The 21,227-nt window shown below is 36.3% G+C and overlaps 1 protein-coding gene across 2 annotated transcripts in view; it reads right to left on the bottom strand.

The window, feature by feature from the left end:
- Nucleotides 1-21,227, bottom strand: part of PRKG1 (protein kinase cGMP-dependent 1) — an 884,536-nt gene that overhangs the window by 223,305 nt on the left and 640,004 nt on the right. For both annotated transcript variants that reach the window (XM_070945009.1, XM_070945008.1), the window contains exon 5: nucleotides 9,952-10,015. In XM_070945009.1, coding sequence (XP_070801110.1) covers nucleotides 9,952-10,015 — 64 coding nt within the window. The remainder of the gene's footprint in view (nucleotides 1-9,951; nucleotides 10,016-21,227) is intronic.

The raw sequence follows: 21,227 nt of genomic DNA, 5'->3' as shown, positions 1-21,227 counted from the left end.
ATTATTCTCTCTGCTTGTGCTCTGTGCACCAGAACTGTGCAAAGGCAAAAGTCTTCCCGTTACAAATTAAGAGAATTTGGGGGAATTAAAGAGGAGTGACTTAGAAGCTTCGTCTCTAATTGTAAACATTGTGCAAGAAAAAGATATTGGAGTGTGTGTATGTTTTGTTTTTCCAAAATGCTTTAATAGGTGGATAGGAAGGCCTATGTTTTCTGAGGTTTTCACGGGTGTTTGTATGTAGGTCTTTGGTTATTCGGGTTTTCTTCCACATAAAATTGGAAGTGTCTTGGCGACGTTTCGATGAAACATTGCCAAGACACTTCCAATTTTATGTGGGAGAAAACCCGAATAACCAAAGACCTACATACATACATACATACATACATACAGATACATATATATACATATATATACATACATACACACTATATATATATATATATATATGCCTATATATATCTATGCCTTCCACCTCCCCCCATCCTGAAGGGGCTTACTAATTAATTGCAGGGGTGGGTTCTACATACCTTTACTACCGGTTCACATCGCGCCTGCGCACGTTCTCTCACTTAGCTTGCGTGTGCAGGCACTCTTCTGTGCATGCGCAGATTACCTATGATAACGTCTGGGTCAGTGGGTGGAGCCTCCCGCCAGTTTAACTACTGGTTCTTCTGAACCAGTCCGAACCGGGGGCAACTCACCACAGATTTATAGTACTTAGTATGATGGGACTTACTTCTAAGGAACTGAGTCAAGGTAAGACTATTATTTTTCATTTATTTTTATTTATTTTGAAATTTATTTGCCGCCCATCTCGTTCCAAAGAAACTCTGGGTGGCTTACAACATTAAAAACATTAAAATCACATAAATATAAAGATACCCATAAAAATCACAATACAAAGAGAATAAAATGATTGATGCAAGATGGAGGAGGAGGAGGAGGAGGAGGAGAAGGAGGAGGAGGAGGAGGAGGAGGAGGAGGAGGAGGAGGAGGAGGAGGAGGAGGAGGAGGAGGCAGCCGGTTTCACAGGGGGGAGGAAGGAGAAACGAGGGGTTAATTCTTGTTTAATCAACCAGCTCTAGTTTGAAGCTCTCCCATTGGGGTCCCAAGCCATCTGGCAGAGCCAGAGATACTCCAAAGGACAGGAGCCACAGCAGAGAAGGCTCTTCTCCAGGATCCCACCAATCAAAATTCCTCGACCGATGGGATACACAGTATGCTCTCTCTGCTGGGGCGGAGATGCAGTCCCATCAGGGTGAGATGGCTCCTCAAATAATCAATTAAATGGTACATTTACTCTTGCTTTTATATTGTGTGGCACAGATCTAAGAAAACTATTTTCACTGTATTTGGTGGAACTGACTATAGCAATAGCAATAGTACTTAGACTTATATACCGCTTCACAGTGCTTTCCAGCCCTCTCTAAGCGGTTTACAGAGTCAGCATATTATCCCCCAACCTGGGTCCTCATTTTACCCACCTCGGAAGGATGGAAGGCTAAGTCAACCTTGAGCCTGGTGAGATTCGATCTGCCAAATTGAAGTCAGCCTGCAGTCAGCAGAAGGAGCCTGCAGTACTGCATTCTAACCACTGTGTCACTATGGCTCATGGTGCACTATAATGCTGAGTGCAATGATAACTTATTGATATAAAAATAATATCAATATTGTAATATTTATATATATGCCTGCAAACACATACATAATTCCCCGCGTAATACCTGTCATTTACAAGGGATGTTATCTCCTGAAGAGGCATCAAAATAACAGCATGTGACATTGGCCAAGACAAAATTATTGACTACCAATTAATCATAACATTTCTCTTCAAACAGAGCCATGAATCTGAAAAGCCAAATATCAAACTGTGTAGAAAGTATGTTAACACCAACTTTGCAATTTAAGCCTGACAGTGATTTTATAAATTCAGGTGTTAGCTCTGGAAATTGTTCACTGGGGATTTTAAAGCGCTTTAATTTTCTTCAGGTTTAATTAGGCTGTGTACACACAATTCTATCTTAACTAGGATATTGATGAACATTGAAATGCTGCAGCTAAGAACATGATGCATTAGTTGTTTATTCACCTTTTGTACAATTAGTGAGGACTATAGTTATTCCAGGGGCATAATAAGGAAGGATAGGTTGGGAGAAGCACAAGTTAAACACCTCTCTACAAGGATCGGCATATTAAAAGTTCTCATTAGCTACTTCCCCGATTGTCCATAAAACATCTGACAAAATGTAGAGCTCGGTAGGTGGTATGCACATTTTTTTCTCATGTTGAATAAAAACACAGTATGAGTCCAATTTGCTTCCAGGTTGTCAAACTTTTTCTTTATATGTTTTAAGCTTCATATGAGGTGTTAGGGAGTTTTTAAAATGCTCAGTTTTCAGCTTGAGCTGTTTCCCTGTCTGGGTGTTTCTGATGCTGAAGAGTGTTACTAAATGTGCAGTTGGCTGTCAATCTTGTTCATGTCAGACGTAATATGATGAGGTCTGCCTAGGACTTAGATGGGAGATACTAGGAATTACTAAGGGTGTAGGCTAGACTGGGAAGTCAAAAACATCTTGCAAGAAGACAGCAGCAAACCAGTTAGGTACCCCTGGTAAGAAAACTGCCTGGTTGTGTTGATTTTAAAATCCACATTTCAGGTAGATCACAACTATCAAAATTAGCAAACAACAAAAATTAAAGCAGATAAATGAAAATTATTAAAACAAATATTATTAAAATCAAAATTATTTCCAGTAACAATTAAAAAAAAAAACCTGACAAAATAGATGAGTCTTTATCCTTTTTTCTAAAAGACTTAGAGAGAGGGCCACAAAGATAGTTCTTGAATGGTACATTCCATAGTAGAAGGACCAGGCAGAAGGACCTGTGACACATAGTAGTTACTGATAGAAGAGAATATTTGTAGCTCAGAGTTGAATTGTGGGGTCCTTGGTACTTTCTGAGCTTGATTGGCTTCTTGCGGACTTTTCATTACCAAACTAGGTAGCATCACTAGAGCTAGAGTAGGACACCAAGTACATATAGAAAAACAAAGGTATCCAGAGTAACACCAAGGACCCCTTATAGTGGTTAAGTGAGTTCCTTGCTTTGGGCATATTCAGAGGCCCTTGGTCAAATTTATTTCTTCGGTGGTCATGCAGATAATCTACTCCAAATCAAGTTTTCTGAAGGCTGTCTTTATCTTTCCTATCTTTCCTGGGGTTTTTTTTTATTATTACTGCTCTCCTTATTGGACAAAATTACAATCCTATGCAGTTTTCTGACAAGAAGATCCATCAGATCCAGTTGGATTTGTTTCCAAATAGGACAAAGCAGCATGCAAACAGTCTGCAAATAAGGAAGACTCTCTAAACTTGTATTCAAATAAGATAAATAAATTATCACAGCTATTGTGAATGATTATTAGTGGTGGTTGTTTCCCTTGGCTGCATTTTATTTTATTTTATTATTTCATTTTATTTTGATTTTATTTCTATAGCTGCCCATCTCATCGAGCGACTGTAGGCAGTGCATATCATAAGACATAAAAACAATTAAAACTTTTAAAACAACTAAAGTATACAAAAGAAATATATATGGCATCAAGTAAAACTACTACTATGGATGTTAATACAATCCCTGTTATGTTATTTATAATTTTGTACTATTGTTTTTTAATCTTTAATTATTGGTAGCTGTCCAAAGTCAAAATCTTATGATGGGTGGCCATATATATTAAATAAAACAAAATACAATTTCTGAGAGGATCTAATTGCTGGACTTTACTACTGTGTGGATTTTATTATGGAGGATATGTTAACTGTTTGCCAAGTGAGGATTTATTAATTAATGATATATTATTATATATGTTTTTATATGATATTTTATTATGGTAAAACACCCTGAAACTACTATTGCCCTTTAATAACCTGGAAATAATTAGATTATTATAAAGTATAATCTAATTAATTGAATTATTGTAGAAAAAATATTGATTTTCAAAAATATTGTAAGATGACAAAAGGAAAACTCATAAACAAGTTCAAAGAAGAAAATTTACAATTAAGAAAAAGTTTGGAATATGTAACACCTTTTAAATAAGAAAACAACTTGTGACAATTATTTGTTCTACATGTATTTGGATTAGGAATTCAAAAACTGATGTACATTTAATTAGTTAGTAATATACAAAACAGCTCATTATTATCAATTTACAACTACTAAGAATATTATTACCTGCTATTTGGAAATTCAATCACTTTTTTATACACTACTTGCTAGTTGAATATTCTTGCACCATTTAATGCTAAAATGCTTCATAAGGAAAAAAAAAAGTATAGGGAAGTGTTTTAACAATGGTCCAGTAATCCTAGTTGAATTCAATTTTGTATCTGATTTACACTTTTAAAAGCTATTATTTGCCTTCAAATTTTTTTTTCAGTTTAAAGACTTTCTTGATAGAATTAGGTAGAATAGAAACAATAAGTTCCAATAGAAGGAGAAATGTCTTTGAATGAATCCTAAATAAAAACAGCACTTCAGTTGCAATTTCCTATCTTAGGTTCCGAGTACATTTTTAATTAATAGAATGCATACAATTATATCTATCTGTTGGTTGTTTTATTTTTTTACCTCAATTTAAGTGCAGAGAAATGTATAGTTCTCTAACTATACAATAATCAATCACTAGCTTGATTATTTCTTTTCTTAGGGATGATTAAAATTGCCCCAATACACTTACTAAAGGCAAGAATAAAAGTTCACACTTGTATTGGAGATATTTATTTTCTTCGCTACCAGCAATTAGGCCGGGGTTAAAAAAAGTCTTAATTTGTACATCATATATAAAAGATAAAGTATAGACTAAGAGAACTTCCCTACAGCCATCATTTTGGATGGGAGTGAGCTCTCTCGAAATGATTAATTTAGGAGATCTTTTCCCTTCATTGCACATGTCTTTTATGTATGGAAGAGAGGTTCAAACTTGTCAGCCAAGAGTGGTTTATCCTGGAGTCAGCCTTTTAGTTCCAATGCATTTAACCCAAATTAAAATTTCAAAATGCTGGACAGCCATGTCATTAGCACATTTTGATGCATTACCATCGGTGGTGGGATTCAAGTAATTTAACAACCAGTTTTCTGCCCTAATGATTTCTTCCAAAAACCAGTTTGCCAAACTGCTCAGAAAGTTAACAACCGGTTCTCCTGAAGTGGTGCGAACTGGCTGAATCCCACCACTGATTACCATACAGGAAGTGAAATATAGGAAAATTGGTTTGTATATCTGTGGCAGTGGTGAAATTCAAATTTTTTTACTACCGGTTCTGTGGGCTTGGCTTGTTGGGCATGGTGTGGCTTGTTGGGAATCGTGTGGCTTGTTGGGCGTGTCAGGGGAAGGATACTGCAAAATGTCCATTCCCACCCCACTCCGGGAGAAGGATATTTCAAAATGTCCATTCTCACCCCACTCCAGGGGAAGGATACTGCCAAATCCCCATTCCCTCCCCACTCCTGGGGGAAGGATATTGCAAAATCTCCATTCCCACTCCACTCTGGGGCCAGCCAGAGGTGGTATTTGCCGGTTCTCTGAACTACTCAAAATTTCCACTACCGGTTCTCCAGAACCTGTCAGAACCAGCTGAATTTCACCCCTAATCTGTGGTCTTTGATCACAATAATAAAATTTCCTCTTTTGATGAAACACAGAGGTCTTGCTTATTTAGCTGTAACTAAAATAGCAATACAATACAATATAATACAATAACAACATAAAATAAAATAGCAGTAACTGCGACAGGGATCTTGGAGTCCTAGTGAACAATCACTTAAATATGAGCCAGCAGTGTGCAGCAGCTGCCAAAAAAAGCCAAAGCAATTCTAGGTTGAATTAACAGAGAGATAGAATCAAGATCATGTGACGGGTTAGTACTACTTAACTACCTTGGTAAGACCTTACTTGGAATACTGCATCTAGTTTTGGACACCACAATATAAAAAAGATATTGAGACTTTGGAAAGAGTGCAGAGAAGAGTGGCAAAGATGATTAGAGGTCTGGAGGCTAAAAGATATGAAGAACTGTTGAAGGAACTGTCTATGTCTAGTTGAAAGACTGAGGTAACAGGATAGCAGTGTTCCAATATTTGAGGGGCTGCCACAAAAACAAGAGGGACAACCTATTTTTCAAAGCAACGAAGGCAAAACAAGAAGCAGTCATTGAAAACTAACCAAAGAAAGAAGCAACCTAGAACTAAGGAGAAATTTCCTGACGGTGAGAACAATCAACCAGTGGAACAGCTTGCCTTGAGAAGTTGTGGGTGCGCCATATATTTTAAGATGAGGCTGGACAGCCATTTGTCTGAAATGGTATAGGGCCATGATGGCGAACCTATGGCATACGTGCCGGAAGTGGCACACAGAGATATCTCTCCGTTGCCCGTTTCCTCTCTTTTACTACAGTACTATTAGTTAAATGAAATACCCACTTGAATGGTTATTTTTTTCATTAGCAGTCCCTTTTTCTTTATAATTTATATTGCTGAATCCTGTCTAATTTCCTGTGAGAAATCCATAATGGGCGTTATTTTATCCACGCCAAGGTGGGTTTTTTTTTTAATGCTCTCTCAGCTTTGTTGTTTGTTCGCAAATATTACATTAACCAGTCACATAATCAATGAAAAGACTCTAATGCATATATTTTTTTAAAATGTTAATTGTTATTTTTGATATTTATCATTTTGTGGCTATTCTATAAGTTTTATAAACTGTCTTAAAAAACTAAAACTGCAGTGGAAAATGAGGTAGAAATGTTATTAGTAAAGATAATTTGAAAAAGATTTAGAAAGATGCAATACTTGAATAAAGGCATTAAGACACGTTATTAATATGAATCTCTTTCTTGGAATGGAATTTTTTTTACAAAAGTTAGTGCAATTCTAAATGAAGTACTAAAAATGTTGCTCTAGCAGGAGACTTAATGGACCCTAGATATCTTCCACATTTATGATCATCTTATGCTAATATTATTCTATTTTTATACACATAGTACTTGTGTTTGGAGTGTTCAGTTTGGGGATTTTCCTGAAAGTGTGGCTTCTGCTTGAAGAATAGGTGATAGCTCTGGCTACGAGAGCTTTTGTACATCTTTGTGCTGCGTGCCAGTTGCATTTGTTCCTGGACCAAGATGATCTGTTCACAGTGACTCATAAATCACCACTCAAATGGATTGCTGTACAGTGCTTTATAGAACTACAACTGAAGAGCATCCGGAAGATGCAGTTGGTTCAAAAGGCAGTAGGACAAGCAATTGTGAGCAGTCTTTAATACCACACTTCTACTCCACAATTGGTTGACAGAATGCTTCTAAAGTCAATCCAAAATGTTATACATTGATACCTATAAAGCCCTTCACTGCATGCATCTGGGTTATTTGAGGAACTATCTCTCTCCAATTTATTTTCATCAGATTCAGCAGGAGAGGCATGCTAGTGGTTGGCTTCTAATTAAAGGGAACCCAGCAAGAGATCCATTTTGGTGATGCCACCTGCTCCTTAGAACATCAGCCCCTCTGGAGATTGGATTATCCCTGACCTTGTTGGCCTTTCATAAGACTTTAAAGCCGTGGCTGTATCATCAGTCACAGGGCTGGAAAATGTCACAGTGCCCCTGAGATGGTTATGTTGATGGCAGTTGTGGTTTTACCTCAGCGTCCAGATATGAACTAATTGTTGTGGTCTTTATTAAGTTGGATTGTAATCAATGTAAAAATTGTTTTAATCACTGTTGACTTCATAATGATATGGAAAGCAAAATAAATAAAATATAATATAATAAAGTAAAATAAAATAAAACCTTGGAATGAGTTCAAGTAGTCATGCTGAGCATTCTGATGGATTTGGCTGCCTCTATATTTCAAGAAGATATGTTTCCTTTCTAAAGCTTTTAAATGTTTTGCACTGCTATATTACTTTATTGATTTTTCCATGTGAAGATTATATAGAATTACCCTTAGATCACAGCAATTTTCTGTTTCGAATCAAACAAACATAGTTTATGCTTTTTTGTTCTGTGTTTTTCCCCCTCACCTGTGCCTGACTTTTTAAAAGAAACGGATTATTGATATACTTTGCACGTTGTATTTTTCTACCCATTTTTCTCCCCCTACTGAACTGAATGTAAAAGAAACAAAGAAAAAGCCATCATTGTCATGTTAAATTGTTGGTTCGTCCACAAGCTAGATGAAAGTACAAAAGGCAACTGATAAATATTAATAAATGTCAAGTATAAAATGGAACTTGTTTTAAAATGTCAAAAACAATCCATGTGAAGAGAATTGGTAGTTATTTTCTTTCATTATTTTAACATTAGCTAACAGTGGTCAAGTGCATGTGAAAATCTATAACCATGCAGGAAAAGAACACAATTTTGTATGTACAGATATCATATAATTAACACATACAAGATGACATATTAATGGCCTTTAATTATTCCTGCAACACTTATAAGTATGTAATTTTCCAGGTGCAAAAGTAGTAATTAGGAAGATAAGTAGTACAAGCTGTTGGATGTGAAATTAATAGGTATATTTTGATTGAATAAGCACAAATTTGGCATATTCCCTAAGGAGCTGATGTTTTGAAAATATTTCTTCAGAATTCTAATATCAATGTATCTTAATTGTTAGGGATTTGGGGGAACCTAAATCATTAAAATTCCATTGACATGTGGCGAAGCAAAAGGAAGCTATAATTCCACAAGAGTGATAAATACGAACTGGGAACTGGCTTCATTAGCGCCAATAAAAAAAACCATCAGTTTCCAAGAGGACTAAGTTAGAGAACTTTAAAGCCTACTGATGTTCATTCCAATGAAATAACTACCTGGGATTATTTACTGGATCAAATTAGCTACTTACTTATGCTGATAATCTGTTCCCAATTTCTGTAGTTCCAAATCAGCTTGTAGTTAAAAGCAGAAATAGTGTCAAATGCATTCCATTGGGCTTGATTTAAAATGAATTTATCCTTCTGGTTTTTACAATTTATGTATTTTGAAAAAAAATCTGGTCTAGACACCTGTAGCTTCTTTCCTTTCCCTTTTTCCATCTTGAAAAATAGAAGAATGAAAACTGCAGGAAGAGCTGGGGATAACAGAGACTTGATCCTTACATTTCTTAATAGCACTTGACTTTCCATGAATTTTGGAAATGTCCTTGTCACTAGAAGTCTGGGAGTCGAGATATCAATTGTGCAAATCAATCATGCCCAACTTAATCCATTGATGTAAGAAAATTTAAAGTATATAATTCCCATGAAGCTATGATAACTTACATCTAACACCTGTGCTATCATGAGAATTCTTCAATGCTACAGCCCATCCAAATTTTAGTAGTAATGTGGGATGAATTTATATTACGTATCTATATGTTTGGAGTCAGCTGGGATGGGTGTGATGGAAGATCAATTGCAAAATGTGTACTCCTACTTACAAATCCTTTTATACCACCATTAATGCCATAGCTGAGTACAACTGTCGGAAATGACCAAACTGAGCCTGAGGGGTCAAACGTGTCATCAGTCTCAAGTTCTTTTGCACCCACAAAACAACTAAGTCCAGTGCACCTTGAATTCCACTGATTCTTATCTACCGCCAATTTCCTTTGACTGTTAGTAGTTCAGATTTTTGTAGAGAGCATGCATATGCAATAAACCTTTATATTCATTTTATATATGGACTTCCTGATTTCCCCGTGCTTGACCATGACCCCAGAATTGTACGTAACAATTAAAAAAATATTACTATTATCATGGTGTCCCTAACCAATAGGACATTTTTCCAAGTACAATATTTTTATCCAGCAGAAATATCCCAAGAGGGCAGTGTTGAAATACTTGAATGACAAAAGATTGGCTACTTCATTCCTTAAACTATGTCCCCAAATTAAAATCAAATACCTCTTCAAGAACATCAGCAAGTTTACTAAGGATCTCTTCAGGAAGGCTCTGGAATGTTGGAACACTGTAAGAAAAAGATGAAAATATCGTGTGAGTTGATGTAATTTTAAATTTTTATCTCTTGAGAAAAGCTCCAGAAGAATAAAATAAAACAAACCTGTAGAATATACAAATCTATTTTAACACACATGCAGTAAAGAAACTCAATATAAGTTGTCCTTGACTTACAACCATTCATTTATTGACCATTCAAAGAACATCACTAAAAAGTGACTTATGATCCTTTTTCACCCTTACGACTGTTGCAGCCTCCCCATGGTCATGTGATCAAAATTTAGATGCTTGGCAACTGGCATGTATTTATGACGGCTGCAGGTTTTAAAGGTCATGAGATCACCTTTTGCGACCTCCTGACAAGCGAAGTCAACGGGAAAGCCAGATTCGCTTATCAACCATGTCAGTGACTTAAAACTTCAGTGATATACTTAACAAGCATGATGAGAAACGTTGTAAAATAGAGCAAAATTCATCACTTAACAACTGTCTTGCTTAGCAGCAGAAATTTTGGGCTCAATTGTGGTTATAAGTTGAGGACCACCTGCATTTAACAATATTTTTGACTGTATTTCACAATAAAAAAAAAACCAATTTTAAAGAGTCAAAAATACATTTCTTGTTTGCTCTCAATATTATTTCTAACCATGTAGTCAATATACTAGACCAGTGATGGCGAACCTATGGGATGCATGGTGGAAGTGGTACAGAGAACCATCTCTCTGGGAATGCGAGCTGTCACGTGTTGCTCTTCGGGTTCCAGCGTGCGCATGTGCACCGGCCTCCTGGTCTCCCAGTTTCTGGTGCTTCCGCGCATGTGAAGATCAGCTGGCCAGGGTGCATGCACATGCCAGAAACCGGAAAAGCAGCCACCCGGTGCGCGCATGCTCTTCCGGTTTCTGGCACATGCACATATGTGCACTCCCATTTCGGCGCTTGGTGCCAAAAAGGTTCACCAATACTGTACTGGACTTGTATTATGTAAAATCATTCATTGTGGTTTGACACTTTCCCATTGTGATTTTTTTACTAGCATTCAGAATGGAAATAGAGATGCACCTCATAATGCTCATATATAAGGCAAAGGATCCTAAAAAACAGCAAAAGGGGAAACAGTGATATGTGCATACCGCTTTTGATGCTTCACTGTGACGTCCTTGACATGAAATATTAACCCTAAATGCAGAACACTAAAATTACTTGTACTGTACTTAAAACTGCTTCAGAGTTAACATATCCTAACCATTCAACCATAGTTCAGCCTATCATCAGTTTTCTTATCATAATCTGGAATTTTTCTAAACATTGTCTTTGTCTTACTGTTACAAGCTACATAATTTTGTTTGTTTTGATCCTTTGCTGAATTAAAAATTTTGCATCAAATGCTTTGGGACATAAAATATTGAGATACAAAATATTAATATAACACATACAATGCACATGATACTTTAATAATATTTAATAAATGTCAGCTACATTTCTATTGAATCATGACTGATCTAAAAGTTTACAGATATTTTAAAAGAAATTTTTCAAATTTAAATATTAAAAAAACCTTAAACTTTTAAAGATCTTTTAAAAAATATTTAAGCCAATTATCAATTGCAACAGGGAATGTATACAGTATCTTCAGTACTGAATCAAATGCTAAGATATTTATTTCAACATTGGATAAATATTTCCATATAGATCTATTGTATGACAAGAAAAAGATATAAAGCAGGAGATCATAAATGTTCGACTCCCTTTATAGATTATTCAAGAAAGTTCCACTCTCCATTTAGAAAAATCAAGTACAGGTAGTCCTTGACCATAATTGAGCTCAAAATTGATGATGTTAAGTGAGAATTTGTTGTGAGTTTTGCCACATTTTATGACATTTCTTGCCACAATTGTTAAATGAATCACTGCAGTTGATAAGTTAGTAACCTGGTTGTTAAGTGAATCTGGCTTCCCTATTGAATTTGCTTGTCAGAAGGCTGCAAAAAGTGAACACATGACATTGGGACACTGCAATGGTCATAAGTATGAGTCAGTTGCCAAGCATCTGAATTTTGATCACATGATCATGTGGCTGCTGCAAAGGCTGTAACTGTGAAAAATGGTCCTAAGTCACTTTTTTCGGGGCTGTTGTAACTTTGAATGGTCAACTGTTGTAAATTGAGGACTACCTGTACATTTAATGAAATAATGCAGTACTACAGTACTTACTATATACATTGGTCATTTTCACTTTATCTGGCTCTGAATAACAAAGTTACAATTAACAGAATTTAAGCAGATTAACTCACTGCATTCTATTGAACATGGAACAATATTTCTATTTTTCTTAACAGATAAGGATAGTACATCTGATATAGTGATACCGGGGTGAAATGCTACTGGTTCGCACTTGTACAGGTGAACCGGTAGCAGTGGGGGTAGGTGGATGGGAGAATTGGTAGCGGTGGCAGCGCAACACTCTGCCCACCTGCCCAGACGTCATTACTTCCTGATTTTAACCAGGAAGTAACCTGTTTTTGACTCTCTGCGCATGCACAGAGGATCCCAAAACACACATGACCCTTGTGCAGCGTACGCACTTCCAAACCGGTAGGGAAGGTAAGTAGATTTCACCCCTGAATGATACACATATGATACAACCTCAATTGGGACATCATAATAATGTCTTTTTGTACCTATTTCTTGCTGTCAGATAAAACCCTAAAAATCACAGGGTTTCTTTTGGAGATAACACAAATTGTTTTCTCTCTTGTGTTTCCGCCTCTTTAGTTTTCTTCTGAGGCGTATGCGATGAAACTGCCAGAATGATGTACAAATATATATATATATATTTTATGCAGATTTCCCTTTGATTTACCTCAATCAATTCCTTAATTGGGCATTAGTGACAAAAATGTTTTCATTTTAGTATTGAACACTTAGTGTATGGAACAAATTAAGTTCACATATAAGTAGGGAAAATGGCAGGGGAGAGAGGAATGTTTGAAGTTCAGGCTCTTATTTCAGCCCGAAAACAGATAAATAGGCAATTAGAAATGTTGACAAAGCATCAATCCAAATAAATAATACCTCAGAGATTACAAAAGTAATAGAACAGAAAGCTTCTAATAAGCGTTATTGACAACACAAAGAGGTTGAATAGGCTCCAAAATGAGTAGAAAGGAGCAAAAATCATGCAATATTTGTAGAAATGCATAGATTTAAACAACCATACTAAATCAAAATGAACGTGACTTATTTACTTATTTATTTAAAGCATTACAGAGCCATCCATTTTATACCAAATTCTGAATGTCTCCCTATTGAGTTTGAAAGTAATATCAATATCAATAATAAAACAACGTAAAAACCATATTAAGACCATAAAGATTAAAAACAAAAAGCTGGCACCAAGTTAAGCTTCTGACATATAGTCATCTCATCCTATCACAGTGCTTGGGGGCAGGGGTGATATTCACTTACTTTCCCTACCGGTTCGCAAATGTCAGCATGCATACACGCTCGCTTCGATCGCATGCGCCCCGTCCATGCATGCGCCCGGCCTTGCACACATGCAGTTTGCTGGCACGCATGCCTTCCGTGCATGCACCTGGCCTCAAAAATGTGCCTAATTAGGATGGCATAGAGCTGGGGCAGGGGGGTGGGCAGGTTTTCCGCTACCGTTTCGGGCAAACCTGTCCAAACCGGCTGAGTACCACCTCTGCTTGGGGGGAAGGTGGGAACAAACAAGTTCATTAATGCTCTTTGGAAGGCCTACCAAACTTCGGAAGAAAGTGTGTTCCAGTACTCCAACACAATAATTTGTCACCAAACAGGGGTAAATCCAACCTATCCTTCCAAACCTGTGTTGGGTTATCACTGCATGTATGATACACAACTATTTGTAATGTGGATATTTATAAATATATTCTTAATTAAGATTTAGTTAAGGCAGTACCAATTATCACTTTGTATTTATCACCTGTCAAAGGCTTTTATATCATTGTTACATTATCTTGTATGTCTGTGTGTCTATGAGTACAATTTTTGAAGAAATGTGGTATTAGAATCTATATATATATATAAAAGTCAAATACCATTCACTCATCACGAAATCTCCAGAACAGTAAACCCTACAAACTTGAAATTTGGCATGTATGTTCCTCTTGGCTTCTAAGTACTCTCTAAGAAAGGATTTTTCGAAATGGCCATCATATCATTAGTATTTCATATACAGTATTATATTCACATGCTCTGATGCTAAGGAGTTAGACGTTCTACAACCTGAAAGGAACTCTGTCCCAATTGCCAGTTGCCTTATATTAACATGCTCTGATGCTACCCCTTCACTAAACCAGGCGTGGCCAGCATGTGACTCATCTGGCCTGTGGGCTGGGACATTCTACTCCTCCTCCCACTCTGTTCCAACTGCCAGTTGCCTTATATTAACACGCTCTGATGCTACATTAAGTTTCAGGCTTTAAGTGTCAATTTATCACAATTTATCTGTTTCATAGGGAAGCACGGATGTCCAGCTAGTTCTTTATAAACAACACATAAACATTTCGTCATACTCAACACATTGACCTCATCACAAGTAAATTTATTATCCCCTGATTACCTTTGTCTCTCTGGGTGAAGTCATTTTAAAGAACCTACCCAAGAATGCCTCTTAGATCCCTTAAAAAGATAGTTGTTAAGTAAATAACCTCAAAACAGAAATGATTTGTGTTCAGTGTCATTATTATAAAATGATACCCTCAGCATCTGGATCTGCAGATTTCTACATGGCAACACCAGTTCCTAAGAGTGATGTTACTTCTAACAAGATAATACATTTATCGTTAGGGACGTCTGCATGGATAGCTTCTTCATTACTCAAGGGAGTTAGAAACACTGAATCCTGACAGCAGAAACTAATAAACTTTATGGTCTTTGGCAATCTACTTGTCCTACAATTGCTTTTCAAAAGGGATAGAAAGGATGGGAATGCAACTTAGATAGAGTTTTCAATCCCAGAAGCCCGTATGTTAAATGTAAATAATTACTTCAGCATGCTCAACTCAAGTAAGTTTAGACTAATATACTTACTCTGTGTTAATGTGTCAAAGGAAGTGCTTGCCTTCAAATGGCTTCTTTGTAATGTGCCTTTGGATAAATCTTTTTATTGTTAAAAATGTTCTAGAAAATTGTATATTATACAATATATTAAAATGATATATAAAGATGCACAATTATTCAAAGCCATAAGGATGAAACTCAACAGAACTTCTAACAACTCTTATGGACAGCACCTAAGTATTCTTCTGCTATATATCCCAGGATAATTTCCTTTCTGGCTGAGTCTGAAAACAAAATAAAGAAATATGTATAATGACTATAATTATATTATAATAATTATAGGAGTGAAGTTCCCTTGTGGAACTTAATAGTGTCGTTTAATTTGGAGTGGGGGGGTGGGGGGGAGAATTCATGCAATGCCTGGAAAAAAAAACTCTACCATACAGAAAAATAAACACGGTTTTCAGAAATTATCATATTTTTCCCTTATTTACTTTATCTTATATGTAAAGATCATAAGTACAGGGTTATAGGTCAACAAGAATTTAATTAAAAGCATAGAGAAACTATCATTGTTTGAAGTGGCATTAAGGCCTAAAGTACTATCCAGTATTGATAAAGGATAATATGTGTGGCTCAGGGTTGAAATGAGGGGACCTTGGTACATCAACACAATACCTAATTTGGATACTGAAACATCTGCAAGAAAACAACCAAGCTCAAAGAGAACTTATGATCCCCCCGCTATCCAGTATTGTAAATATCATATCACCGTAGCTTTCAATAGGAACAGGAAGCACTTAATATTGAGAGCTCTATATGATCTTAATTTTTGTTTCATGCATCATCTCTTTTACTGAACTCTACACTAAATTTTACAGTACTTAAAACCATTTGCAGGAGACGGCCGTGATGTGATGCATGACTCCCAGCTGATATTCATGTAGAACAGATTTCACTCTGACTTCCAATTATTCAATTTACTTCCGAGGTTCTTTATAGGTTTTCTCTTTTTTTAAAAAAAACCAGGCTAAAGAGATTTGTTAAAAGGGGGTTTAAAATGTAATCTCTTAATACCTACTTGGAAGAAAATTCCATTGACTAAATGTAGCCAATTCAACAATGGCCCTTTTCTCAAATGGAGTATCAGCAGTATAATTTCCGAGTTACTTGATAAATTTTAAAAATGCCTTTTGCCTATTAATAACACATGCTATCATAGAATAAAATTTGATTCCAAAGTATTAAACCCAAAACAAATACGTTATAAAATAATCTTAAAGGCAAAGAAAGAATTACATAAATGTCTATGGAGATTCTCAGTCACCCAGGTCATAGTTGTCCCAAAGGTGCTTTTTAAAGAGGCAATTTGTTTTTCTTTGAAGATGTTTTGCTTCTCATTCAATATTTTAGTTGAATATCATCTCATTTCAACTGTTCTGCCAATAACAAATGTTTACTGAATTCTTTTTTTTTCATAAAAAATGTATTACCCTGTTTCCCCCAAAATAAGACATCCCCTGATAATAAGCCCAATCGGGCTTTTGAGCGCATGGCAATAAGGCCAAGCACTTATTTCAGGGTTCAAAAAAATATAAGACAGGGTATTATTTTTGGAGAAACATGGTAGAAGTCCTTTCTCTTGTTTCCCATTTTGAAAAACTTTGTGTAGTTTTAATAGTTGTCAGTATGTTAAGTACAAGAACTAAGTATTTAGGTATACAACAATTTGTATACATGTCTACACCACAAAAAATAATCCAGGAAAAGTGAATTCTAAGATGTCAGCTTTTTACCCAGGAATTTTGATGTTTTAATTTTCTGCCCGGGTTTTGTTAGTTGAATAAATTATATTCCTTATTATTTGCCTACCTGTAAATGTATAGTGAGAAAAAATGAACTAGGCATGCAGACCCCGGCTAGGAAAATAATTAGAATATTAATATCCTCTGCACAGGTGAATTTCAGTGTAGCACCCTACTGTAATTTTTAATTTAATTTTAGTTGCTTTTTTGTATCCAGCTGTTTTTTTGTTTCTCAAATAATTTATTTAAAAACAAACAAACAAGAATCTAGCTCTTCCTTGAAGTATTTAGGATACAGCTTTGTTCTTTGTGATTCACTAATAGCAAGTTAGAAAATTTGGTAGTTAAGTAGTTAGGTAGGTATGGTAGACAGACAAGACAGACAGATAGACAAGGCATTATGAACACACTAAAAATATAAGGGTGTAACATAGAGCACACATTCTTTACAATACAATTTACAATAAAGGACACTCAAGACCAGAAACTTGGCTTATAAAGTTTGTGGGTAAATGTTCTGTCAAGGTAAAGGAGAAGGAGAACCTTCTCTTTTAGACAATGGTTAGACAATGGTGGCAAGGGCTGGATGCAGTGAGTCTTTTCCTTTTAATAAAATCTGTTAATGGTGCTATCAGTCTCCTGATTTGTTTGAAGGGGAATACGGTAGCTTTTTGGGCCAGCACAGCCAATGTTAGAAAGTAGGTGGGTAATCATGACAGCTCATGAATCTGGAATTTTATTCCACAGTTTCAAGAATTTAAGATTTAGGAGTTCCTACACAATTCTATCACAATTATTATGCTCCTTCTAATAGAAGGAAACTTGTTTGGATGCCTTTGGTGCTGGTTACAGAAGAGCGGATATTCTCCATAAGTTTTTACTTCATTCACAATTTCATACCCAGGATCATAATTAGTGTTGAAAAGAGATGAAATCTATATGATTATTATCTCATTTATGTTTTCATCTAGAATAGTTTTCCAACTCGCTGGGGTGATCTGTGACTCAAAGTATGAATGTATTTTCTTAGAATTTATGTCATCACTTACAATTATTTCCTAAATTAATGTACCACCTCTCTGAAGTGTTAAATTTGCTAGCAAATGTGACAATCTGCAAAAGTTTGCAGATTTGTCTGAGTCAAACTAGCTTGAGTTTCCTCACATTGTCCTAGACATCTGGTTTCTCTTCTTGGTCAGTTAGTGTTAACAGAATAACAGAGTTGGAAGGGACCTTGGAGGTCTTCTAGTCCAACCTCCTGCTTAGGCAGGAAACCATACACCACTTCAGCCAAATGGTTGTCCAATCTCTTCTTGAAAATTCCAATGTTGGAGCACCCACAATTTCTGGAGGCAAGTTGTTCCACTGATTAATTGTTCTAACTGTCAGGAAATTTCTCCTTAGTTCTAAGGTGGTTCTCTTCTTAATTAATGGCCACCCCTTACATAGTGGAACATTGCTATCATATCACCCATAGTCCTTCTTTTCATTAAACTAGACATACTGAATTCCCACAGCTGTTCTTCATATGTTCCAAGGCAATTATTTATTCCTCTACACCAGTGCTTCACAACCTGTGGTCCGTGGACCCCTGGGGACCACAATGTCATCACAGGGGGTCTGTGAAAGCTTGAATAAATGTTCTGATTTAAATCTTAAATTAAGTCTTGGGGGTTGGTGTCCATGGTCTATGGACACAAATGGTATTTAAAGGGGATTCATGCTGAAGAAGAATACGTCCATGCTGAAGAAGAATTGCTCCCGGTTTGGTCCGGTTCTTGCAAACCGGTAGTAAAAGTGGCAGGACGCTCCGCCCACCCGCACAGACGTCATCATGGTCGATCTGCGCATGCACAGAAGCTTCTGTGCTTCTGTTCTGAGCGCTCCCATTGCGAACCCGTAGTAAAGGTAAGTAGAACTCACCCCTGGTCTACAGTAGTTGTCCAAACCCATGAAGCTGAGGGTTGTGGGCAAATATTGCCTTATTTCATCACTTATTTTCTGACTATCTTAGATAACTTCTTGTTTGCATGACTTGCATAATTTCTTCTTGTTGTTGTATTGATATTTCAAATATTTCAATTGGTCTGCAAGACCATTCTTCCTTCTGATACCTTCTAAGCACTCTCTCTGAGTTCAGGCTATTGTATCCAGTCTTCGAATTATTCTTTTCAGTAACAGCTTGTTGACTCGGAATCCAGAGTGATTCATTTGTTGCAGTAAAGCTTATCTCCGGATAAAATATCCCCTGATTCCAAAGCCCAGTTTGATACAGTGGCTAAATTGCCTTGCAGCATACCTAGCACAGATTGAAGGCATTCAGCCTCCTGCGAATTTGAATCTTATAAACTAAGAATTTACAGAACTTCACAGGTGTGATTTATCTTGTATGTTACTTGAGAACAAATTGATTTAAAGCTATGCATTATTTCCCTTTTCAATCCAACTACTAGATGAGAATTACTGTATTAACTGGGGCATGCCTCTATTGCCGGGAGGATGAAATAACCCATTTTTTTCTGTTTTGTAAAATAAAGGTGTTTTTATGTCTGCTTGTTTGCATAAAACAAATTTCCAATTCTATTGAAGTTTACTGATATCGTGATCTAATTGGTTTCTGTTGCTTGTAAATGAGTGTAGAGAACTGCCTGTCCATTAGATTAAAGTTAACGACTGATCCCAGACCTCCGCGCTTTCCGAAAGGCCCTGAAAACTTATTTGTTCCAACAAGCTGGCCTAGCTTAAATGGTTTTAATGGGGTTTTTAAATTTTCGATTTTATTGATTCTGGGTTTTAAATTGGGAACTTTTCAATTTTGTAGATTTGGGATTTTAAATTGGAAATGCCGATGATTTAATTTATTTTAGTTTTTTCTTAACTTTTGTACTATATGTGTTTTAAGTTTGGCTGTCCACTGCCCTGAGTCCCCCTGGGGAGAAGGGCGGTATATAAGTTGAAATAAATAAATAAATAAATAAATAAATAATAAATAAAGTAAAATTTTGAATGCAATTATCTCCATTTAGACATCAACAGAACTAATCCTCAAAATATTGAAACAACAGTTCATTAATCTACACTGTATAAAGATCTTTTGTGAAAAAACAAATGCTTTATTCCAACATGTTGTTGTGTGGGTTTGCGTGTGCATATGAATGGAGTAGAAAACAGGATGGGTTATGAAGTAAAACACTTATGGATTCCTGAACGTGCACAGTGGATTTTTATATTCAATTAGGAAATGTAATGTTTCATATTCTATCACAGAGATTTCTCATGTACATGAGAAAATTCTACTTATAAGCCAAAAAAAGAAAAAAAAAAGATTCTAAAGCTGCTTTCTGCAATGGGCACACATTGTTGTATGTCAACATTGTTTGCGGCTTAGAAAATTTTTAGAGAGATATTTTAATATTTTGTATTTAATTACACGTTTTTCAGGTGCTTGTATCTTGTATTAGAAATAGCTTGTCCATCCCCCCAGCATAAAACTGTCCAATGTGTGTTTTTTTCAATAGTCAGATCAGAGGTGAAATCCAATTTTTTTTACTATCTGTTCTGTGGGCGTGGCTTGGTGGGCATGGTGTGGCTTGGTGGGCATGGCTTGGTGGGTATGGCTTGGTGGGTATGGCAGGGGAAGGATACTGCAAAATCTCCATTCCCTCCCCACTCTGGGACCAGCCAGGGGTGGTATTTGCAGGTTCTCCGAACTGCTCAAAATTTCCACTACTGGTTCTCCGAACTGCTCAAAATTTCCGCTACCGGTTCTACAGAACCTGTCAGAACCTGCTGGATTTCACCCCTGATTCAGATGTATATTTAATTTCTGTGAAACCGTATTTTAAAATAGATGTGAATCTGAAGTGAATAGAAGTGTTATGGTATCCCTTTAAAAAGGAAAACATTATTTGTTTAAAAATAAATCAACCCGGAAAAGACAGCTATGTCACTTACGGATAGACATAGTAGGCGTGTTCCAGGTCCTGACCCTTAGATATTACCATCCACTGGGATCTAGGAAATCTGAATTTTCTTTGCCCTGTGGAAGATCCTTCATATAGGATCCAGCAGACTGTTTTAGTTTCCCAGAAATCTGCAAATGATGGCTTTTCCCCAAGTGTTAGGGTAGGGTGGTGTTGGATCTCAAGGAGTATATGATCTCCATTTGTAGTTTAGGGTTGATGTTCTCTGAGCTTGGTTGTTTTCTTGAAGAGATTTCCTTAGCTGACCAGGTAACATCACTGATAATGATGTTATCAATCATGAAATGTCTGCAAGAAAACAACCAAGCTCACAGAGCACCAAAGACTCCATAGTACATGATCTGATGGATTGGTAATTGCAAGTCAGGTACCAGGTTTCAGCATTTATGGC

The sequence above is a fragment of the Pituophis catenifer genome, unplaced genomic scaffold (assembly GCF_029215685.1).
Source record: "Pituophis catenifer annectens isolate HBS135680 unplaced genomic scaffold, rPitCat1.0.hap2 SCAF_6, whole genome shotgun sequence".
Taxonomy (NCBI): Eukaryota; Metazoa; Chordata; class Lepidosauria; order Squamata; family Colubridae; genus Pituophis; species Pituophis catenifer.
Note: the sequence above shows the minus strand (reverse complement) of the source record. Positions and strands in the feature narration are given on the sequence as shown.